Source organism: Citrus clementina, unplaced genomic scaffold (assembly GCF_000493195.1).
Source record: "Citrus clementina cultivar Clemenules unplaced genomic scaffold, Citrus_clementina_v1.0 scaffold_5, whole genome shotgun sequence".
Classification (NCBI taxonomy): domain Eukaryota; kingdom Viridiplantae; phylum Streptophyta; class Magnoliopsida; order Sapindales; family Rutaceae; genus Citrus; species Citrus x clementina.
In genome coordinates this window covers 42,120,623-42,143,471 of record NW_006262201.1, presented here as the reverse complement: position 1 = coordinate 42,143,471, position 22,849 = coordinate 42,120,623, and the positions used below count along the sequence as shown (strand labels likewise).

General features: G+C 35.4%; 5 protein-coding genes across 10 annotated transcripts in view; 1 reads left to right on the top strand and 4 right to left on the bottom strand.

Moving 5' to 3' along the window:
• Positions 1–337: 337 nt before the first annotated feature.
• LOC18042300 (protein FREE1) lies at positions 338–5,352 on the bottom strand. 3 transcript variants are annotated; one of them, XM_006435156.2, is made up of 10 exons: positions 4,235–5,352; positions 3,736–3,822; positions 3,516–3,647; positions 2,587–2,721; positions 2,360–2,425; positions 2,175–2,285; positions 1,276–1,365; positions 1,052–1,082; positions 855–925; positions 338–659 (listed from the first exon to the last, which is right to left on the bottom strand). In XM_006435156.2, the coding sequence occupies exons 1-10, from the start codon at positions 5,150–5,152 to the stop codon at positions 582–584; spliced, it is 1,719 nt and encodes a 572-aa protein (XP_006435219.1). In that variant the 5' UTR covers positions 5,153–5,352; the 3' UTR covers positions 338–581. The 3 variants fall into 3 exon arrangements, with proteins under 3 accessions (XP_006435219.1, XP_006435220.1, XP_024039932.1); XM_006435157.2 differs by having other exon boundaries at positions 1,052–1,085; positions 4,235–5,351; XM_024184164.1 differs by lacking the exon at positions 1,052–1,082 and having other exon boundaries at positions 572–659; positions 4,235–5,350.
• Positions 5,353–8,406: 3,054 nt separating this feature from the next.
• On the bottom strand, positions 8,407–9,564 carry LOC18042299 (probable BOI-related E3 ubiquitin-protein ligase 2). The gene is made up of 2 exons (XM_006435155.2): positions 9,116–9,564; positions 8,407–9,018 (listed from the first exon to the last, which is right to left on the bottom strand). The coding sequence occupies exons 1-2, from the start codon at positions 9,476–9,478 to the stop codon at positions 8,506–8,508; spliced, it is 876 nt and encodes a 291-aa protein (XP_006435218.1). The 5' UTR covers positions 9,479–9,564; the 3' UTR covers positions 8,407–8,505.
• Positions 9,565–12,243: 2,679 nt separating this feature from the next.
• On the bottom strand, positions 12,244–15,619 carry LOC18041869 (prostaglandin E synthase 2). 2 transcript variants are annotated; one of them, XM_006435154.2, is made up of 6 exons: positions 15,156–15,610; positions 14,551–14,685; positions 14,344–14,422; positions 13,920–14,014; positions 12,746–12,913; positions 12,244–12,658 (listed from the first exon to the last, which is right to left on the bottom strand). In XM_006435154.2, exons 1-6 carry the CDS (start codon positions 15,481–15,483, stop codon positions 12,501–12,503), a joined length of 963 nt encoding a protein of 320 aa, XP_006435217.1. In that variant the 5' UTR covers positions 15,484–15,610; the 3' UTR covers positions 12,244–12,500. The 2 variants fall into 2 exon arrangements, 1 of the variants encoding a protein (XP_006435217.1); XR_002905536.1 differs by lacking the exon at positions 12,244–12,658 and adding an exon at positions 13,070–13,813 and having other exon boundaries at positions 12,826–12,913; positions 14,348–14,422; positions 15,156–15,619.
• A 1,674-nt stretch (positions 15,620–17,293) lies between these two features.
• On the top strand, positions 17,294–19,398 carry LOC18041868. Its single transcript, XM_006435153.2, has 3 exons — positions 17,294–17,516; positions 18,331–18,679; positions 18,774–19,398. Exons 1-3 carry the CDS (start codon positions 17,433–17,435, stop codon positions 19,232–19,234), a joined length of 894 nt encoding a protein of 297 aa, XP_006435216.1. The 5' UTR covers positions 17,294–17,432; the 3' UTR covers positions 19,235–19,398.
• LOC18040506 (probable receptor-like serine/threonine-protein kinase At5g57670) overlaps positions 19,390–22,849 on the bottom strand; it is a 4,101-nt gene continuing 641 nt past the window's right edge. The window contains exons 2-11 of one of the 3 annotated variants that reach the window (XM_024183975.1): positions 22,730–22,796; positions 22,528–22,645; positions 22,328–22,443; positions 21,363–22,247; positions 21,012–21,260; positions 20,741–20,901; positions 20,255–20,482; positions 19,989–20,138; positions 19,576–19,893; positions 19,390–19,543 (exon numbers count right to left, since the gene is read on the bottom strand). In XM_024183975.1, the coding sequence (XP_024039743.1) occupies positions 19,603–19,893; positions 19,989–20,138; positions 20,255–20,482; positions 20,741–20,901; positions 21,012–21,260; positions 21,363–22,247; positions 22,328–22,443; positions 22,528–22,562 (2,115 nt within the window). In that variant the 5' untranslated portion in view covers positions 22,563–22,645; positions 22,730–22,796 and the 3' untranslated portion in view covers positions 19,390–19,543; positions 19,576–19,602. Of the gene's footprint in view, positions 19,894–19,988; positions 20,139–20,254; positions 20,483–20,740; positions 20,902–21,011; positions 21,261–21,362; positions 22,248–22,327; positions 22,444–22,527; positions 22,646–22,729; positions 22,797–22,849 lie in introns of all 3 variants that reach the window. The other 2 variants (XM_006435152.2, XM_024183976.1) reach the window with 2 other exon arrangements.

The following is a 22,849-nucleotide window of genomic DNA, read 5'->3' as shown; positions in this document are numbered from 1 at the left end:
GGGACATCCCAGCGTTTGGATTTTTTAATATTAGCACGACCCTACCAGGGCCTATTATATGCAGGGCCTTTGGATTTTCCGGACACTGTTCTAATCTGGGAACAGAACCCTAGATATATGTATAGTGTTTATCTAATAAAAATTTCCTGAATTTATTAAAGATAAGAATAAGCCAAAAAATAAACATATACAAACTTCAATACACCACAAATAAAATACACTGCATTAAAAATTATACTTTTCTAATCTTTTAAGAAATTCCTTACTTCAATAAAATATAGAATCCCTCATGAAAACATTACTCTACACACACACACACACCCCATAAATTCTCCAGTAAATTAACTGTCAATTTTATAAACTGATGACGCTCAGATTGAATGAACTTGAACTCACTCCATATGCACAGCACAGATTACTAAAAGGTAATCATAAAGTCAATAGAATTCACTGAACAGACCAAGAATAGATACTATACAAACTAATCCAAATTATTAATAATCACAAGCTGAACAAGTAAAATAAGTTCAACCAGAATTACTATAGATAAGGCGTTCGGTAGCCTTCACCAGTTGTAAAAATCAATGAGCACTCACAAGGAAAGGATGCTGGCAAACTCCACACTCAATAGTCTCAGAACCTGAGCTCGGTACTTGGACCTGTAAAAATTCTCATAATCAATCCACAATGACATGTAAAACTATCAATTTATTGCACTTTAAGTCACTAAGATATATCTGACGTGCCATTCGCAATTGTACAACAATTTTGCATATGGCATACAACATAAGAAATCTTAGCCTTTTCCAAATGCTACGCATCTTTCACATTAATGGTGAGGGAGAATTACAAACCTGCAAATGGACAGTGCAAGTGGGACAAGCAACTTCCCTCATCCGTCTACCAGATCCATCAGACTTGGATCCTGCAAAAGCAAACAATCAATTAGCACTGCATATAGCCAATGAAACACAGGTGGAAACCACCCATCCGAGTAAAACTTTAAAGGGAAGCATATATTAAAATATTCTATATTTAAGAGAATAAATACCTGATGATGACTTGCGATTTTTCTCCATTTCCTCCTATCACAATTAATTGGCATCAATAAAATACAAATTACCACCAGACATTTAAGTTTAAAAGCGACATTTACTCTTTGTTCCTATCTATCCCCAAACCACCCCCCCCCCCCCCCCCCCCCCAAAAACAAAAAAAAGAGGCTACATTTACGCTGGTAAAATAGTTTGAAATGAATAAGAACACATCAATTACCTGAAGCTTCCTCGCAAGATCCTCATGACTCTGTAATGCAGGTTTATTAGCCATTTCTTTAGCATTACTTAGCCTCTGAGTCACTTCCGCCTACAAAGGACAATAATACTGTAAGAATAGTCCTAGACCTTCGGAGACTATGCATATATTACACTATTAGAAGGGAAAGTGTATGTTATACATCTGTAATAAAGTGGCACTGAATAAATGCTCATGTAAGCTTCATGAAAGAGGAGGATGACGAGCATGCCAACCCTTTTAGCTGGAGTTAGTATGCAAATGGAATGATCCACATAAATCCTTTTCACTATCTTAAAACACTATATATTCCAACGCTGGCGACATGTATCTTTCACCATACAACTAAACGAGTAAATATGAAAAAGTACTTATTTCAAGGAACTCTTCGATGATTTAGGCAAAGAATAATCATTGCCCCCACAAAAGATGGTAATGGTCAGAGAACTAATGAGGATTCACTTTAGAGGGAGAGACCCACAAAACAGAAAGTTAATGGAAAATTACATCTTATGTTCACCTAAATCTGCATGAGTTCAGACAATTTTACTGCCCATTAGCATAAACTGTTGCACCATTTATCGTCAAATAAAGAAAAGACTAATTTCTTCTGTTTTTATCAGGTTAAAGGAGAACTCAGCAGGAAACCAACCAAACCATGTAAGTAACATTGTTCTCTATCCACTCCATGGCTAACCAGGAAGGTCATGAATAATCATGTGAATAGCTTGTCCAAGACACATCAAGAACTTAGAAGGGAAGCATAAAGGAAAAATATGAAATCTAATCATGATAGGACCAACATGCTGATAGAAGCCAGGAAAAGAAAAAAAGGACATTAAGATTTAAGCAAGGCTGATAAGCCAATCGATAACGCCTACCATGCATCGGTCACAAACTCGAACCGGCTGAGCGTTCGCATCAGCAGTAAGAGCAATCCTTCCGTGGGTACACTTGTCACAGAAAATATCACCACAGTTCCTGCAGTGATGCTGAAAGAAGTGGGAAGAACAGGAGGTTAGGTGCCAAGGCATGCAAAAGTCAAAACTCATGAAAACAGATGTACCTTGCGCACAAAAGCCGAAAAATCTGTCCCACATGCTGTACACTTTGAAACAGCTTCATCAGGGACCTATGTAAAACAAAAATAATAAAAATAACCATATTAAGTATAACTTTAAAATCGAAATACTAGTCAACTTAAAATAACAAAATGAATCAAATAGAATGCAAAAGGTTAACATACATGTCAAATATATAGAAGAAATCAAGAAAACATGTCTCTAATCTTACCCAATGATCTTTCTCCTCGTTGCCAGGTTTCATCAAGTTCATCCAATCAGCAAAGCCTTTCTTCTGCTCCCCAGTCTGTTCGGCTGTCTTCAAGGAATCAGAAGACCTGCTCCTTCCACCACCCATCTCCTTCAACTGCAAGACACAAGTCACTTCAAAATGTTTAAAAAGGTATACAAATCGGAGAACCACTTGTGTTACTCTAGAGGACTCGAAAATAAGATTCAGAATCAAGTCAAATACATTCTACCATTATGATAAAAAAGCCATTGATATTATCTAAAAGTTAAGCCTTAAAAACATATACATGGTAAAGGTCATAACAGCCATTCTAAAATCTTCCACATGAAAGAAGCAGCAGCATGTCATAATTTATAAGATCTCAAGATGAATTGATAGACACCATCTCATAAGTGGCATTGGTATGACAATCAAGAAACTAACTTAAAGAAATATAACAGTAGGTCCATCTTAGGTATCCATTGTACAAATACTTAAGAAAAAAATTAAATTTACTGATCAATATGATAATTTTACACTTGAAATTATATAAAAAACACAGATCGACTTGCATGGATCAACCCAAGTTGGAAGCAGAAAGAACACTAAAGCTACACAGATTGACTTAAAATTACATAAAAAATTGCATTTATTGAACAATATGATAATTTTACACTTAAAATTATATAAAAACACAGATTGACTTGCATGGATCAACCCAAGTTGGAAGCAGAAAGAACACTAAAGCTACACAACTGTTTTTCGAGCCATTTCTAGTCAGACCTTGAGTTCAGCTCATTGTTACCATAAGATTCATTTTTCAAAGGATTGTCAAAGTTATTACTTGTTGACAACCGAAAAAGAATTAAATAAAAATTAACCATTTTTAAGCAATAAAAATATTATTCTCGTGAGTCTGTGAACCAAACCTGTACAGTAGCAGCTGTCACTATGTCCAATAGGGTGGTGGCAGTGTAACTATTTGATTGTAATCTAATACGTCTTGGTTCAATGTCCACGGAACTCTTGGACCAGAATGCCAGGGTAGATGAATCGGCAAGCTACAATAGAAAACAAAAATCTCTCTCAATATTAAGGCCAGAAAATACCAGTGAGAGAGAAATTCAGAAAGGGGAATCAATAACTCACCTCACATCTTGTGATATTCTCAAGAGGATATATTCTCAATGTCCGGCTCGTATTTGGATCAAGCATACGAATTCCATCCAAGCCAATCTGCAAAAAGATAATAAACACCAAATGATTGGAGTGCTTTAGGTAATACTAACAATAACTACCTTCTAAAGGTATTATCATTCTTGACAACATCGATTGTAAGCAATAAAAAATCCTACAATAGAAAAAACGATAATAACAAATATTACCAAGGAAAATCCACAGAGGATTCTCCAAGCATCTGCTATTCTGTTCGGAACTCCAATAAATTTTTATTTACTATTTTTCAAAGAGAACTATTAAATACCAGAAAATGTGTAAATCCAATACCATAGATATATTTCCCATTAACTGCAACTACTGCATTCTACTTGATAGAATTTTACCACCAATAAATATTCAAATTACACTAAATAAATCCATAATGGTCCGGATAGACAAGCTAATTCAATTAACGTAGACTTGTACTAACCTGGCAGAGCACGTCCATGGTACTCTGGCCTCCACTTTCAGCCAACAACTTGACCCGAAACTTCTGGACCCCACTCTTTACATCCTGATGGGTGTCCACCTTTGGTACTGCTCTCACAATCTTACTCGAACCCGATCCCACAGATGATCGAGAGTCCTTGGCGGATGGGAAACTGATTGATCGCCCATAATCGTCAAACAAAGTCGAATTCGATGACTTTGGAACCGTGCCACGTGCGCCGTATGGCTCCAGTTTGCCCCCTTCATACGCATAAACACCGTCCCCATATCCATCATCATAAAGCGGAAGATTAACACTCTCTGGTCGCTTTGCATAAAGATCGGAGCCCAAATTCGAACGGCTTCCGTTATAACCTCCGTATTTATCATCAAAATACCCAACACCAGAATCGAATTTCACCGAATTGGGATTCTCGTAGAGATTATCATACACTGGCGGGACCGTCGAGCCCACGTGGCTAAAAGGAGTGGATGAGTAAGGCGAATTGGGATTAGGATTTGGCGGGGCGTAATTGGGGCCCGTCTGATGCTGATCAAACGGCGGGTAGAAAGCCGGCGGCTGCTGTGGCGGTTGGTAGGGTGCATGGGAGTCATACGGCGGGAATTGTTGCGGAGGAATGGGATTGAATGAAGAAAGTGAATTAGGGTTTGGCGGGGACGGCGTTGCTGTGGGAGTTGCCGGGGTGTAGGAAGGGGCCGTGGGAGGGACAGGATCGGAATTTTGAGGATATGGAGGGTAGTTTTGGGAATATCCCCCCGAGTAATCAGACGGAGAGTAACTGGTACTGAACGGCGGTGCTGATGCGTAAGACCTCGGTTGAAGATCCACCGCTGGATTGGGGTTAGGGTTAGGGTTAGGGTATTGGTGATAATAGGAGCTGTAATCTCCTTGTTGCATATTGAAAATTGATGATTGGAATTTTTTGATCTGATGGCTGATGATCGAGGGCTGAAGGATTCGTTTCTTCTATTTTGTACGCAAAGTCCTAAGGCCAGGATGAGTAGACCGAATAGAAAAAGATCCTGGGAGTAATTAGGGAAAATTTTGTGTGTTAACCTTCTACAAGTAAGTTAATGGCACACTCGGTTTTCTTTTATTGACACGTGGCACACGATCCTCGGTTGTGCAACTTCAGTACTTCATTGCCCACAGGCAGGCCTCTATACTTCTTCTAGGCGTCACGCGTTCCCGCGTTTAAGGCCGATCACTATTGAAGCTTTTAACATAACTGTCATGAAATAATTAATTTATAAAGAAAATTCCTTAAATGTTAAGTAAAATTAATTTTTTGAAAGTAGAATGAATTTTTAAAATAGTATTTCATAAATTTTATGGTTAAATTATTATAATAATATAAACAATTTATATATTTACAAATATATATAATTATATATAATTATTTTTAATGTATGTATAATAATTGATAATTAAAATAAATATTCATATTATTACTTTTATTTTTTATTTTTTATCTCAATATAATTGACAACAATGATAATCTTTTTAAATTTAACGATTTTATTTTTAAACTATTAAGGATAATTTTATATTTTTATAATATACATGAGTATATATAAACAATTGTATTAACTATAAATGATTTTGAAACTCAAATTTTAAAAAACTAATTCTTCCCTGCTTTTTAAAATTTTTTGTCAGATGAGATGATTTTGCTAAAAATAATTTCTAAAAAAATACTATACACCAAAATTGGCTTTTATCTTTTTAAAATCATTTTTGATCCTTTGAAAAATAATCTCAAATTGTGCCTTAATTTATGAGCACGGTTTCTAACACCCCTCTAAAGTACTTATAACACTTTTTTTTTAATTTTATTTCATATCATACACCAATTTAATTTATAAGTACAAACCAATATATTTAACTTAATTTATAAGTACAAACCAATATATTTAACTATCTTTACATAAAATTTCACTATTATAAAAATGTTTCTCTTAATTTTTTATTTTGAAAATACATAAAATTCTAAAATTTTCAATTATTTTCTTTTTATCACATAATTTCTGTTTCATGAGTCTAAACTCTTATAATTTTCTTTAAGAAAATATTTTTAAATTAAATTTAAAATACAAATGTAAATTATGAAATGGGTTGGGTGTAAAAAAAATTGTTAAAACAATAATTTATTTAAGTTTTTAATTGAAATTCTAACCAAAATAAAAAATGAATTAATTTATCTTTTATTGTCTAAGTAATTTCTATGATAAAAGGATTTTATGAGAAATTTTGAAGGGTGTAAGAAAACCCACTCGTAATCCACCGACGTATGCTAGGGTTCCTTGCACTCGTGAATGACATGAAAAAAAGATTAGAAATTGACGATATCTACATTGGACCAACTTATTTGCCCAAAAACTTTGATAATTGTCCGGATATATGGAAGTAAAAAAGTTTTCGATTTTTTGAACTGGATCTGAATAAAACACATTCATTTTTTTACCTCAATGATGCTGAAGTAATATTGCTCATTGGTTGGCGAGTCTAACCATACTAACGGTGACATTTCACCTGATGGAGATGGCGGTCCGACAAATCGATAAATTGTTAAATTTCTGTTTTTATTTTTTCAAACTTATTATATAAAAAGTTATTTGTTAAATTATTGAAATCAACACTTTAAATTTAATTAATAGAAAATTCAGGTCAAATTTATGCATGACAAAAAAGTTCGACCCGAATTTTGGTCCAATTAATTCAATCCGAATTTTTCAGGTTTTGACCCAAATTTAAGGATTTCAGGTTGGGCTCGAGCCTAAATATGAGGGTCCGATTAAAATTCAGATTAGAGTAAATTCAAAATAAAAAAAGATTTTATTTATATAATTTTATAAGACATAATTTTATATTATCTTTATTTTATTATTTATACAATTATTTATCTTCAAAAAAACTTAAATATCATAAAATTCGAGCTTGAAAAAAAATATGACCTGAAATTTGAATGTTTAGGTTTTTTTTTAGTTGGCTCTTTTATTTTTGTGATCTGATCGGACTCGGGCTTGACCCCAAGCCCGAGCCGACAAATTGGCATCCTTAGTTGAATTCATATGTGATTGTATTGAATTCTCCAAATCAAATGAATTACAGTCCAAATCAATACCCGAAAAATCCAAACGAAAACGGATTTGCCCTACCCAAATTACAAACTCCAATTTACGTAGCTCACGGCTAATCTCAATTAATTATCTGCTCGGTATGAGAGCAAATGATCACACCAGGGGGCTTATGGATTAATCATAATAATCGACCTTTTTGGTCTGCCTCTGTCGACTCCATTATAATATGGCTAATGCTAAGTTACATAAATGTACCTTATACCTCTCTCACATGAATAATAAATAATATAAATCTACTCATTATTTATATGAGAGAGTTGTAAGATACATACATATAACTTAGAGGGATTCTTATAATATACTGTCTCGGGCCAAGAACGAGCCATTTTTGCTTTCTCATTTTCAAAACGATTCCATGTTGGTCGAGGGACCCAATTGCATGATCCACGTTGTGGACCCACGTGACCCTCAACGGGGGACCATCATGTGGCAGGAAATTCGAAAACAGTGTGGTGTAGACTCCAGATCAAACAATCAAAGGCTAGAGGCCTAGAGCTGTTTGGGGTTAAAGCTTTGACTGCGTTTATATTTTCATTTCTAGGCACCTAGACCCTAGTTTTACGTTGCCGTTGTTACTGAGCTTGTGTGATTTTCTAGAGCAATTAATTCCAACTCGTTGGAAGAAGGAAACAGAGATAATGGCGGTGGCAGTTCCATCCTTTGACACATTTGCTTTCAAGAAAATCTTTATTTGTCAGTCGAGACATTACACTTTTACGGCCAACTGATCTGAGGGCACATGGCTGGCAATTTATTGGTAAAACAAAAGAGAACCACATCAATCTCTCTCACCCTGTAAGAAAACAAAAAGAATTTTGTTTTTCTTGATTTTTCTTTTATATTAGAAAAATCTAAAACAAGAAAATGTTTAAAATCCCAGAGCAAGTTAAAAGGTGGAAGATTCTTTCATCCCCTACTGAAACTAATCATCATTTCAATTCATGTATGGGTGGCTAGCAGTACGCAAAAAAATCTGTCAACATTGACTCCGAAAAGCAAAACGATAAAAAGATGAAAAAAAAAACTAAGAATTTCATGATCTGCTTGACCTTACATTTCTTTTTTCCTTTTTCTTTACAATATTGTGACTTTCTAGTTAGAAGTTAGAAATCAGAACCGAAAGACCTCCATGCTTGCTACCTTAGCAGAGTTACAGACAGGACAAGAAACAAGAAAAGCTTCACATTGCTTGCACGAGCAGAGGTGCCTGCAGGGTAAAAGAAGAACACACGAGTTCCTCGAATTGCAGCGCTTACAAGCCAGCTTTCTTCTCTCTTCCTTCAGTTCTTGTTCTCTATTATTATCATCACATGAATCACAACAAACTGATTCTGCATCTTCAGCTCTGTTGCTGACCAAGACTATTCTTTCTTTGACTTGTTCAAGAGTGTTGCTTAGATCCATAACCGTAGCTTCATTTGCTCTTGCCAATCTTTGCCATGACTCGTTCTCCATTTCTGCTTTTCTCAAACAAGCTTCCAGCTCCATTGCTCTCCTTGTTGCCTGTATCAAGTCCTCTTCTTTCTGCCTCATCAAATTCATCGCCTTTGATTCCACGCTCTTTAACACAGCCCCAAGTTGCTGCTTTCTGTGCTCTAGCAGAGCAGATCTTAATCTTTCACTCTATTCATACATTCCAAAAGAAATAAATAAATTGACAATCCTAAGACAAGAAATTGAAAAAAAGATAAATTTAAAGAGAACCCATGAAGATATTTACCTGAATATGTAGGATGCATTCAAGTTCCTGCCTTTGAAGCTCAAGTTGGGTATGAAGAGATTGAGGTAGTGCAGCCATTGATGAGAAAATATTACCAGCACGAGTTGACGAAGAAGAAGAGGAAGCTTTACTGTTTGAATCAAAGACCAGGTTTTGATGAGGGTTTTGCTGGCTATGATCAGGATGTGCAAAAAGAAAATGGTGGTGATGACGAGTGTCCTGAAAACTGAAACGAAGATCAGCATTAATGGCTGCAGAAGAAACAGGAACGGGATTAATTACCGCCCAGTCCTGTTGCATTTGCAAGCCACACATAGGTAAATTACCCAAATTTTCAGGATACAACTGTGCTTGAACAGCCATATATGATGACTGCTGCCAGAAACTGAGAAAGAAACCTAAACAAACGCCAAAAACGTACGCTCTTTCTTGTATGTATTCTGATTCATATATTTAATGAAGAGCTATTAATAAGAAGAAAAAAGAAAACTCAAGAAACGAATATGAAATTGAAAATGGGTAGGTATATAGTTAGAGAGGTTCATTTTAACGTTATTGTTATATCAGAAGAGATGCATGACCCACTTTCTCTCTCTTTTAATTAAATTGGCGTAACCCTTCCACCATCCTCGTGGTTTTGGTTTCTGGTTTAGCTGAAACGGGACTGTAATGAAATAAAAAGAAAGAATCCCGTGGATGGTTATTTATATATTATACAATATTGGGAAACTGACAAAAGTTTCTTCATCTTTTTCCATTTTTTACGTGATTAATTTTAAACTCTTAAACTTTTTTTTAATGGACATAATTTGTTTCCAATGAGGTGATTAAGGAACTAAAAGTGCAAGAGAAAAATTTGCATGACAGGCAATTGATGTGGTGAGTCTGTCCAGTAATATTATTTGTTATGTAAAATTTTATATTTAGAAAATAGTAAAATTTATTGCAAATCCTACTACTGATTGTATGGTATAAGCACCATTGAACCGACTCATCAGCTCAACATGTATTATGCAAGTTTCACTCAGAATGCAAAAACAAAAGCGAGAGAGCCTGGGAGTGCGTATCTCTCTTAATTTAATCTCTCTTTTCTTTCGTCAAATCCCAACGACAGCTAAGCTGCAAAACCAACAAAAGGGCATTTATGAAAGAGACATCAGGGTGGCGGTAAACGACGACGTACAAGCACGCAGATTTTGTGACAGCAAGTCACAGAACCATCGGCCCAGAAAAATTAAGGAGAGAGAAAATAATAATAATAATAAGAAAAAAAGAAAGAGAAATTTACTCAATTCAGACGCGAAAGAGTCAGACGTTGTAGGAGAAATTGTCAGTTTAGTCATTGGGAATGGCTGAAGAATAGCAATTTTTATTATCTACTTTTTCTATTTTTAAATTTTGAATGAATTCCACCAACTTTGAACACATATTCAGTTCTATTTCTCGGTTTGTATTTATGTGGGCATCACAACGACAAAATTTCCAAGCTTAACAGTTAACACCACCCACCCATCAAAAGAAAAAAAAAACAGTTGACGCTACCATTTATAATATAATATTAACGAATTACGTATGAGCCGGGGAGAGTTCTCATCTGTAGTCTCGACCGTCGGATTAGAGATCGATATAGTGATGGAGATTATAACCACGACTGGTCATCATCGAGAAGAAACGTGGGTCCTAATGTCACTTTTCTGGGTTCGAATACAGTGCAACCGTTGGATGTACTTGAATAAATAAAATCTATTAGCATTCAATAATTTAATATAATTATAATACAGTAGCACAATTGCACCACAAATTCCTCCCCCTAAAGTATCGGTGATACTTGTTATTTAGCTTTTAGACTTTCAATCATAATGCCTAGTCTAGCATATATCCATTTTCATCTTTTCGGATTTGCCAACGAGACAGCGGCTTGCCACGTAACCGCTTCATGCAATGAGGCAAAAGCTTTGATAACTTTTGCGGGCACTCGGCAGCTGGCACTTTGGCAACGGGAACTGCTTAACACCCAAAATCGAAAAAATAATTTCTGACAGCCTTTTAACCGAGTAATAGAGAGTGTTGTTTTAGTAGCAGATCTACTTTAATTATCTAAACAATGCGTAGGGGTTAGCTGTAGTGTGTTATAATTAACCATGGCCTGCACCGCCGGTTTAACCTAATGCAGCCACTGCGCGTTAGTAACTTATTTTTCCGTACGACAGAAGGAGATACCGACAACTTAGGCAGCTAAGACATGGGAGCTTGGTCAGATAATGGATAGAGAAATTTGGTCCTTAAAATTAATCCCCATTAAGGTGGGTGTTGGGTAAAAATATCTGATTTAGCTTAGCCCCGATCAATCTTGTAGCCGTATGGCATTAAGACAGCGGGACAGATATTTAAAACGCAGTAGCTTGGCTACCCACCAAGCATAATTCTGCCGCTTGAATGAAAAGGACATGCAGCAGAGTGAATCAGTGAAAAATTATTTTGATACTAAAAAAGCCTGAGTTTGACCTTACAGAGAGGGTCTGCTGTTTAAAGAGCTAAAAGTGGCAGCGGGTGAAAATCATGTGGTGAACAGCGTGAAAGGAAGATAAACTTACAACGAGAGTAATTGAGTGTCCAGTTGTTATCTCTTGCCCAAAAAATTATAAAAAAAAAAAAATCAAAGAACTAGCATGATTTTAGAATGGAATCTTTTCATGTCTATAAAAAATTAAACCAAATTTCACTAATTTAGGCCGCTACTTGCTACCAATTGGTGTATAATGTAATCACTAATCAATGTGGAAATTTTACATATGTATGAAGTACGATGCTTGACCATACGCTTGAATTGTCTTTATATGTAATCACGCCAGGAAATATGAAATACACTTGATTGTTTACTTTTATTTGAAAAAAAAAATAGCAATTTCTAGAGATTCAAAATCTTTGATTCCCAATGTTTCTTTCTCAACCACAGCCTCACTATGGACCCCATACACAATTACGTGCAAGTCACCATTTGATTTGGAAGGATAAACAGAAAACAACACGGCAAATTTGCCCAGATGGTTGGGGTTGTGAGGCCCAGAAACCTCTCTTTCACAAGGCAAAATATTAACAACTTTATTAACAGCACATTTAGACATACCTTGGAAATCTTGAAGGGCAAATTGAAGTAAGCATTTAATATACAAAAACAGTCACCAAGTGGATACAAAATGTCAATAAAACAAAAACATGGGAAAAGAAATCCATTTTCTTTCTCCCATCAACAGGATAATAATACCTTATTTTGTATTTTTCGCTTCCAGTGACTGCTTATTAGTGGCATAATCCATTTCATTATATCTCAGTTTAACCACTACTTAAGAAAATTATCCGAATCTTACACCTTGATCCTAGATTATTACTCCTTGATCCTAGAGGAACCCACGCTGCTCTCCATTCGAGTGTACCAATCCCCAATTCGTGTATGCTCCACCATATCCCTACCAGACTTCAGGTGTCGAATTGGCCTCAGAACTCCAAACACAGCAAGATCGGCTAAATTTGGTCTTGAGCCACCTGTTAGATGAGATAGGGTAGATGTTAATGCATGAGCATCACATGTAATGTCTACCATGGAAAAGCACAAATTACAGTTGAACAGACCAAGATAATGCCGGCCATTCAAAGCATCCACCCATATTTCCGCAGCTTCATACAATGACGCTCGTTCATCAGTGATATTGTGTCTCTTCTTCAGTTTCTTAGACACAAAATACATTGCAGCTGCTCCAACATACTTCGCCACTAACTTCTCAGTGAAACTGAAGTTGCCTACATTCATATGGGAAATTCAGAGAAACTTCAGTCTAGAATAAGCAAACAAGCAGAGAAACAACCAACTGCTAACACATGAAAAAGCTAGAGTATTCTTCCACACTCAGTGCAAAAGCAGCCAGCTGTATCCACAGTTTGGATTATAAAATTTACCATTAAAAATTTCAATAGCCAATAAGTATCTTGGGCATCACTAGTAATGCAAAATAATCCTGTAAGAAGCTTTCCTCTCCACAGTAATAAGAAATGCTAAAAAACAAAAATTCTGTCATATATGTATTAAGAAGCAGTTAGACTAAAACATAAAAACATGATATCCTGAAAGACACTCAATTGCAGCTAATAAAATGCCTATATATTATTTGTGATCAAACTTGTCAAACAGTCTTTTCAAGATGGTGGAAAGCCAGGAATATCAGATAACTTTGGGGATGGCTTACATATTCATCTCTGTAGAAAATTCCTGTACCACCTTCCTAAAGCTAGAAAGGGTAATGTCATAAAACAAGTGATACAGTTTGACTGTTTCATTAATCTAACAATCTGAACTTCCATTGCCAACTGAAATCCTAAGCCTGAATGTTGTTTATTTAGCCTAATGGCAACCAAATCCCCTCCCACCCATGTGAGCAGGGTTCAAACCCCAGACCTCTGTTTTCAGCCCAAGAGATTTTACCAACTCAACTAGTTGGCACCCACAAAAACCTTAATGTAGTTACAAAAAGAAATCCAGAATATTAGTTAATTTATTTACTTCCCTAATGCTGCTTCTATCAGTACATTTTTCCCTGCAACAAGGCCAACAAGAGAATATATCTGTGCATGGGCATGGCACTGGTCTTGACCAGGGACAGCCCAGGCGAGGCCCACAAGTAAAACCTCCATTGTTTTGGCCCACTGTAAGCATTAATCATATTTGTCAAAAGGGATAATCTCTAGTCCTGAATCACCAGTCCAGGCCCAAGTTCACTAAAGGATGCTGTAAGTTACTTCAATGTATTACCTTGAGTGGAGATATAGTCAAATGACTCAAGTGCTTCAGAAGTGGTTCGATATATGTTCGGAGACAAAACATGCACCAAGTGATTATCCACCCACCTGCATCATTGGTAAAAGCATAATCGGTTTATTTATAATTGTCAACATTTTTGTAGGAAATAATGCGCACTCCTATCAGTCAGATACAGTGTCAAAAACAACAATTCAGCAAAGATAAGATGTAACATGGGTTAGTTTTAACCAATGTAATAGAATATTAATTATACTGGCAACATAAGATTTATACAGAAATTTGTTGGACCAAACAGGCGCAGCTGCATCAACAATCAACAATTGCACAGACGCATTCAGAAAGAATAGTCGCACGCGATAAGCTCAAAATAATTTGGCATGACTAAACGTTGAGCAAGAAATAACATAAATCTTACGCACGCCACTTCTTCTCCTCATCGCTTTGAGAGGAAGCATTGTCAAGATGAATCCTTTGGAACAGCTTATCCATTATATCTGGCATATGAAAGCATAAAACCTTAGCAGATATCATCACATTGACACAATCAAATTTCATGCTTTATTGTCATAAAGTAGGAAAAAAAAGGACTCCAGATAAAAGACATTAAAAATCAATCAATAACCTGAGGAATCCACCATCTGTTCACCATCAACCTTCAGTATGGGCACCTTCTTATAATCAGACCACTTAATCTCTTTTTTGCTGATAGGATTGACCTCCACAACTTTGTAAGGAATCCTATAATAATCCAAAAATGCTGACGGAAGAGAGGGGGAAAAGTGTCAATGATACAGAACGAAAGAAACCAATCAATACAAACGAACTTATTAATCAATTGTGTCTATCTAAAGTTTATAGGACTTAATACTCTGACTCACAGTCATTCTGAACCAAGCCTCAGTTTGGTAAAAAAGATTTTATGATCGATAGGAAAATACCTTTAGGAATTCATATTCTTATCAAAACAATAATACCAACCCTACCCAAAAGCATATTTTAAATGAAATAGTTAAATGCTTTTATGAAACAGAACCTTTAAAGTTAATCCAGAATGACAAAGACAAATTTTTGCAGTGATAGTAAAAAGGAGTACAATATAAATCATTTAACTAAGAAATTGAATTGCGAGAAGTCATTTTCCAAGCAATTTCCGATCAAGAACACGTTTTTTTCTTAACAAAATGAAATAATACAAAAAGGAAAGATGATAAAAATAAACTAAGAGACCTTTAACTTTGTTGCAGAAAGGACAAGCTTCATACTGATAGAGAACGACGTCGCCAAACTTCTCAGACCGAGGCTGCTCCTTAGCCTGAGGCTTAGCGTCTTGAGCTAGTGAAGGGGCAGCCGCAGAGAACCCCGCAACTCCGCCAGCAAAAGACGGACCAAGCCGATCGACGATCTTTTGCGCCAAACCTTGAGATTGACAAGATGAGAATGTGCTGAAGAGAGCCGCCGGTTGAGCCAGCTGATAATGACGATGTTGAGTGGCTGCTGAGGTGGCGCCGCTAGAAACGGTTCGGCTAAGGGTGGCGAGTCGGTTAAGTCTCCTCATCGTTGCCAAAATTGTGATTGCAGTACTCGCTTTTCGCTTAATTTCGCAGCAATAAGCAAAATGCGCGTGTTGAGTGAGTTAAGGGTTTATAATTGACCAAAGCTCGGGGTTTTGACTAGGGATAACTTTAATTTTCTGATTTAGATCAGATCGTAATTTATTAAACAGTATTTTAAAAAAAATTAAAAGTTAATTTTAATAGTTGATAAATGGTCATTTAACCAACCATTTCTTAACTCTTTCTTTGACTCAGTTATCGACACCTGGTTTTTTAATATTTTATTTTACTATATTCAACTCTACATATTTCTCTATCCGTATAGTACGAAATTATCCGTATAGTACGAATGTACAAAAATGACTATAACAAAGTTTCTGTTATTAAAAGTTAATTTTAATAGTTGATAAACAGGTAGTTAACCAACCCTTTTTTTGACTCAGTTCCCGTGGCCTTTTAATATTTTATTTTACTATGTTCAACTCTATGTATTCCTCTATTTGTGTAGTAAGACTATTCGAATGTTCAAAAATGACTATAACAAAGTTTTTGTTATTCGTATTAAATTAAAATAGGTAATTATTTATTCTGAGAATTATTTTAATACATAAGAATATAAAATTATTTTCATTAATTAAGAAATAAAAATCATTAACTTTAAAAATATTATAAATTTAATATTTAAAATATTTAATTATTGTATGCAGACAATAAAAATATTTTTATATACATATTTATAAATGTTTAAATAAATTTTATTTAACGTTATATTCAATTCAGTTATTTACATTCTTAATAGCTTACTAGTAAAATTTACTAAACACACAAAATTACTTTTAAAACTCACAATATTTTTATAAATAAATTTTATTAAACTTTTAACTTATTCTTTTCACAACTAATTATTTCTACATGATATCTAAAAGTAATTATTTTAAAAATTATTAAATTATCAAATTGACCCTTATTAAATTAAACTGCCACTAGCTATGACAATCAAAATTATAGGGGTATGTTGTTGTTAATGTGTGTGATTAACAAGCATATATGAAAGAAAATCGCTGATTAACGTTGATGCGTTACCATTATAAATAAATAATTTTATTTTTTAATAAAATTTATGGTTAAATTATTATAAGAATTCAAATAATTAAAATATATATGACACACACATATGTATATATAATAATTGGTGACTACAAAAATTAATTTATAATTTAGTAATTTATTTTTTTATTTGATTATGGATAAATTTAGTTTAATGGAATATTCATGGGGAAATATGTAAAACTGTACATATTAGAGATAAACTTAATTCGTGTATTATTTTAATTGTAGGATAGTGTCATTTTATCAAAAGTGATTTTTAACCCAACAATTGAACTATTAAATAACCATACTTAAAAATTGCATCTAAATTGAATTTTTTGTTTATGTCAACTTCAAAAATAAGAATGCACAAAAAAAGGAAAAAAAGAAAAAAGAAAATATAGAAGTACTATATTTGAAAATGAGTTTGTTTGAAACTAAGATACGAAACTTTTATTTTTATTTAAAAACTATTTTTGAAACATAAATTAAATACGTTTTTATTTTCTTTATTTTAGAAGCAAGTGGGCCTCATAGTTTTATTTAAAAAAAGAAATAGTTGAAACCTTTAATTAAACATGTTTTCTTATTGAGATTTTTTTTTTCTTAAAGGAAGTCGACGTATCCTTATTCGATGCTGATTAGAATTTGCGTAAGATGCGGACCGACATAAAAAGTCGGTTAAGACCTCGGCTTCCACTCTATAAATAGACGTCCAACGCGTGAAATAAATCGAAAGCCTTTTTTCTCAATTGTCTCGGTCGCCGCCTCTAGGGTTTCGTTCTTGCAAGCAAGGAAAGAAATTAAACGCAGGGTAAAATAATTAATAAAGCTTGAAGCTTTCTAGTATAAATTTGTTAGGATGTCAAGGTGCTTTCCTTTCCGGCCTACGCTGTGTGCGAGGAACGGTGCTAGTGGTGGTGAGGCCTTGATCGAAACGATTAAGGTTCGATGAGCAATCTTGGTTTCTTGCGTTTATTGCTCAACTGCTGCTTATCTTGTGAATTGTGTACATCTCCTATAATTTGTTTATATGCCCATTTTATTTGTTAATTAGATTATTAACGAAGAAACAATTTAGACGGGGTTAGGGTTTTGGATCTGACGAATGAATCCATAGTTTGTGGGTAATTGATTCGATCGGATCAATCTTTTCTTTCTAATGTGTTCGGATCAATCTTTTTTTTCTAATGTGTTAATTTAATTTGACATGTAGTGACGAATTAATTTGTAAGTAAAAAGTTGTTGCTTTCTACTCTTTGGTTCATACATGTTATTTAAGTTTTTTTTCATGTTTTTTCCTGCTGGATTATTGAAGAGTCTTGTTAAAATAATCAGCTGTTCTCAGATTTAATGGGCACTATTATTTAATTGAAAGTCCTAATATTATTTGGTAGTTTTATATCACTGTATACAAATTGAGTGTCATGATAAATGACTAATACTTTCTTGATAATAAGCTTATGTTTTTCTTAATTGTCTATTTGTAACTGGATACTGAGATGATGATGAAAGATTGGGTTTAGATTATGCTTACCATTGGTATCTAGTATGGCTAGCAAACTTTAATTTTGGTGAAAGTAATATAGAAAAAAGCGAGCAAGGTTTATTAGACCCTTTGGTTTTCTCCTTGTATTTTGACACTTTGGCAACTGGCCTTGATTTACTTTGAAGATTGCCCACTTTGTTAGTCTTGTCTTTCCATGCTTCTTCTCTTCCCTAGAACTCTATTCTAAAATGGTTATTCTGGTGCAATAAAGCTCCATTGTGAAAAGGATAAGTCCAAAACAGAATTACTTAAAGAAAAGAAGAGGAAGGAGAAAAGGAAAGAGGGGAAAGGAAAGGTGGTAAAACACTGTGGTTTTAGTGACGGAAATGTGAAAAAGATCAATAATGAGAAGAAGTTTTACCAAGAAGAGAAAAGTAGATCTTTAATCGGAGAGAACCCCTCAAAGAGATGTGAAGATGAGGAAGCTGAACGTGTAGAGAAGAGTAGTTTGACAGATGAGCTTGATGAGCCTGTGTGCTACTTGTCTGATGGCACACAGAGCAGCAACAAGAGGAAAAGGCAAGCCTCACCATCTTCCACACCATCAATCACAATTCACAGTGAGTTACTCATTTCTCAGTGTAGATTAGAAGGTCTTACATTGTCTAGCAGGTGTTTGTATATTAACTGCAAAATGTTATATGATCACAATAGAAAATATCCTCCGGATTCGGCTACCATCTCTAAAGTATAGAAAAACTGATTCCTCTCTCCGCGAGGGACAAGCTGTTGGAACACTGTTAGATTCTTCTGTTCAGAAAGCACCAGATAAACAACAATGCCTTACTAGGAGCAAGGTTGATGAAGCCAGTCCTATTGCTCAATTTGATGCAAGTGCCTGCAATGGAACCACATTCTATGAGAAGAAAGTGCCCAGTCCAGAATCATTATATAAGTCCTTGATAGAGGACTGGGTTCCACCTCCATTACAAGCTGAGCTAAATGATAGCGATGATGAAGATTGGCTTTTTGGTAGAAAGCAGCAATCACAAGGGTTGAAAAGATTAAAGAGTAGCAATGATGAGCCTTGCCAGCCAAATTCTTCTTTGTGGCCTTGTGCTCATTTCTTGTCGGAAGCAGGCATATATGCGTTGCCTTATTCAATACCGTTTTAGTGAAAATTTAGACCTGGGTTAGTATACGGGACATTTTTGTAGAAGTAGGATTGTATTAACATTCGAGGATTGTATTAACATTCGAGGAATCCTTCAAAATTGGCTTCTGGGCCATACACTTTGTACATATTTTATATATGATTAATGCGGAGATCAAAAGCAAATTTCTTTTTCCATCTTAAATTTTCACTGCTTCTGTCTACATTTCTTAATGACCGTTGATTCTTCGTATTGCTGAGAATTACTGGTTATCTACTCGACTGAAAAGGAATTGCCTAGCTACAAATAGTGCACTGGAGGTAGATTGAGGAAAAATAAACAGTGAAAAATAAATGATTGAGGAAAAATAAACAGTGAAAAATAAATGTTCAGTCTTGCTCTTCTTTTAAGTAATCTTTCAGCTTACGATGCTGTGTCCGTTCTGTACCAATAAGTGATGTAGGCTTCTCTCCTGTACCGGAAAATGATTTAGTGTAAATACTACTAGGAGACGTGGCTTCAAGGTCTATATCCAAAATTGGGAAATCCAAATGGGGTTTGCTACTAAATTTCTGACAGTCATCGTCCTCCTGGAACTGGATGCCTGATCCTAGTATATCATCAGCATGGCGGTCGACCCAGTCTGTTGCATGAGTTGCTCCTCTTAGTAGTTTGAGAACCTGGAGTGCCAGCATTAGAAGTCTTGTTAGCTAAGCCTTTGATGCCACTTCAAACGAAACAGAATTTTAATTGCAAGATAACATAATAACAATACCTGGCCCATATTGGGACGAAGTTGAGGGGACTGGTTGATGCAGAGGTTTGCTGCAAGAAGCATTCTTTGCATTTGAGCATTGTCGTACTCATTACTTAACTTTGGATCCAGTAATGTTTCTGTATCCCCATTCTTTAATATCGGTTTTGCCTGGATTATATCATAATTTGCTTAGGTAGTGAAGGAGACTTAAACAACAGTAGAGTTCCTGGCCAAACTATAATATCAAATAAGATGGGAACTCAAATTAGGATAAAGATTCTCACCCACTTGACAAGACTCTCTGGTCCTTTCAGATTTTTGAAACCAATTGGTCTTCTTCCTGATAACAGTTCAAGAAGAACCACCCCAAAGGAGTAAACGTCAATTTTGTCGCTGACCTTCCCGTGCATGAGATATTCTGGAGCGATATATCCGAAGGTCCCTACCACATCTTCACGAATCATGTGAGTAGAATCTGTTGGCCCCCATATAGCAAGCCCAAAATCTGATAACTGCAATAAAGGACTGCCACCATGAACCTCAAGGAAATTGAGAATCACTGATTGTAATTTTAAACTATATTCTTGTGTTATTTGACATTGGTGAAGCAATTGTGTTTTTGCCGTTCATCCTTTTTGGAAGCGAAGGGTCAATTATTCTTCTTGAAATTGCATATAAAAAGCTCTCTTTTCAGCTCACATTTTCTTAATATTGGATGCAAAATGAAAAATCCGAAATCAAGTAGCCAGCATTTTTGTCGGCTATAATACCTGTGGCTGAAAGTCAGAGGAGAGAAGAATGTTTGAAGATTTTACATCCCTGTGAATAACAGGCCGTGAACATTCACTGTGAAGGTAATTAAGAGCCTCAGCAATTGCAACAGCCACTTCGAACCTCACCCCCCATGGCAACACAGATTGCTCACCAGCACCTGTTTCACATCCAAAAAACACCACTAATATTAAAAATTACATTGCGGCCACTTGTATGCAGAAGCAAACATCGTAAGACTTTGAATCCTTAAAAGTTGTGCAATTTTACCATGAAGGCTTTCCTCCAAACTCCCTTTGGGCAAGAAGTCAGAGACCAGAATAAGATAATTATCTTCAATGCACACACCATTTAGAGTTGTTATGCTTTTTTGCTCTAGAGAAGATGTTATATCAACTTCCGAGGAGAAGTCATTCCAGGCTTCCTTGTAAGATCTCAGAACCTTCACCGCTGCTTGCTTGCCATCTGATAGACATCCTTTGTACACATTGCTGCAACCTCCCTCTCCAATTAAGTTATCTAATCATAGTAAAGAAGAAAAAAGAGGTTGAGAGATTATTGCCTTTATGCCTTGTAAAGTATAAAGTTGTATTCCCCAACAAATCGAACAAATAATTGAACCTGAAGAGAATTGAGAAGTTGCTTGTTTAAGCTCCTCATAGCTGAATTGCCTGCACCTAGACGAGACTAATTTCAAGAAAAGCTCTGTTGATGGTGTTAAAGTATTCTCATCATATTTACCCTCGGAACAAGGAATGTCCATTTGAAAAGGATTTTCTGTTTTTGGAGAAAACGAATTGATCTGGGAGTGTGGAGTTGGTGATGTAGATTGATTGAGCAATGTTTTATCTTCACAATCTCTTAAAGAATCTGAGGTCTCAGGAGCTGATATTCGAAGAAGTGGCCAGCCATAATCAACAGTTGAAGTATATTCTTCATTTTGATCAATTGAAATGCCTTCCCTAACCGTACAAGCTTCTTCCGAAGCGCATGGATTTCTGTATTTTTCCTCATTGATTGAGTTCCTGCCGCCATCTGTTGAAGCATCTTCAGTACTGTGAATTATTTGCCGAGTGCTAAATTCATTGTCTCTTTCAAGAGAACTGTCGGTACTATCGGTTTTAGTACAATCGAATTCAATCTTATTTCCTTGACTGGCAATAGAGCTGCTTCTACTATGTAAGCCTATAGCCCATTCAACTACGGACATATTTCTTTCCGGGAGTCTACTCAAAACTTGACGATTCTGATTACTCCTTCGAAGAAGAGGCCATCCAAGACTTGATTCAGGCAGCTCTCTTTGGATTTGAGAAATTGATCTCAACGAAATTGTCTCCTGGCGATCACTGGTAAGATTGGAATTTTGATCATTCAAGTCCTCACCATCAGCTTTCAATGCATCTTCAGAGGTCACAGGTGAATTGGATTTAATAATCCTGACTTCATTTCCTGAACTAGCACTTTTCTTTTTGATGTAAAACTCAGGCTTTGAAAGCAGCCTGAAACCTGCAAAACTGAAATATTATAGAAACTTCTCATAATGAACTGAAATTTAAAGAACATTATTAAATAGCAACGATTAATACCTCGTAGTTGCAAAACTGAACGTGTTGTTGAGATTATCCTTCCCTTTTGGATGACCGAAAAGGCACTGGTTTCCGGAAAATGATCAGCACAACATTTGGCAAATGAATCCCAGCTCCTAAAACATGTTTCCGTGCTAAATTAGAGATAAATATCCGAAAATAAATTTCTTGAAAAAGCTGAAGACTCCATGGCAACTTACTCAAAAGAGTTTTCCTGGTTTGTTTCTACAATCATTGTCGTGGCTGCACAATATTTCGCACTCTCTTCAAAACCTTGCTGATTAAACTTCCTTGTGAAACTCAACCTTTAAGACCAATCTGATGTTCAAATATTATAACTTGAATTTCATTTATAACCAAAAAAAAAGAAAAATAAATTACAAGAAGCTAACAAAAACAAACCTTTTTCACTACATAAAGCTTCTGCAATATTTTGAATTGTTTTCCCAATTCTCTTCCGAAGAAAGACCTGAGAAGATATATAGTCAATCAGAAGGCAGAACAACTACTACAAAGCGACGA

Excerpts from the sequence above, each read along its gene's own strand:
- LOC18042300 (XM_006435157.2), bottom strand. The coding sequence starts at position 5,152 with ATGCAACAAGGAGATTACAGCTCCTATTATCACCAATACCCTAACCCT. Across the intron at positions 2,426-2,586 it reads ACGAGGAGAAAGATCATTGG|GTCCCTGATGAAGCTGTTTC; the intron begins GTAAGATTAGAG and ends TGTTTTACATAG. Across the intron at positions 926-1,051 it reads AAATCGCAAGTCATCATCAG|GATCCAAGTCTGATGGATCT; the intron begins GTATTTATTCTC and ends TTGCTTTTGCAG.
- LOC18042299 (XM_006435155.2), bottom strand. The coding sequence starts at position 9,478 with ATGGCTGTTCAAGCACAGTTGTATCCTGAAAATTTGGGTAATTTACCT. Across the intron at positions 9,019-9,115 it reads AATGCATCCTACATATTCAG|AGTGAAAGATTAAGATCTGC; the intron begins GTAAATATCTTC and ends ATGTATGAATAG.
- LOC18041869 (XM_006435154.2), bottom strand. The coding sequence starts at position 15,483 with ATGAGGAGACTTAACCGACTCGCCACCCTTAGCCGAACCGTTTCTAGC. Across the intron at positions 14,015-14,343 it reads GAGGAGAAGAAGTGGCGTGC|GTGGGTGGATAATCACTTGG; the intron begins GTAAGATTTATG and ends CCAATGATGCAG. Across the intron at positions 12,914-13,919 it reads TGACTATATCTCCACTCAAG|GCAACTTCAGTTTCACTGAG; the intron begins GTAATACATTGA and ends ATATGAATGTAG.
- LOC18041868 (XM_006435153.2), top strand. The coding sequence starts at position 17,433 with ATGTCAAGGTGCTTTCCTTTCCGGCCTACGCTGTGTGCGAGGAACGGT. Across the intron at positions 17,517-18,330 it reads CCTTGATCGAAACGATTAAG|CTCCATTGTGAAAAGGATAA; the intron begins GTTCGATGAGCA and ends GGTGCAATAAAG. Across the intron at positions 18,680-18,773 it reads ACCATCAATCACAATTCACA|AAAATATCCTCCGGATTCGG; the intron begins GTGAGTTACTCA and ends TGATCACAATAG.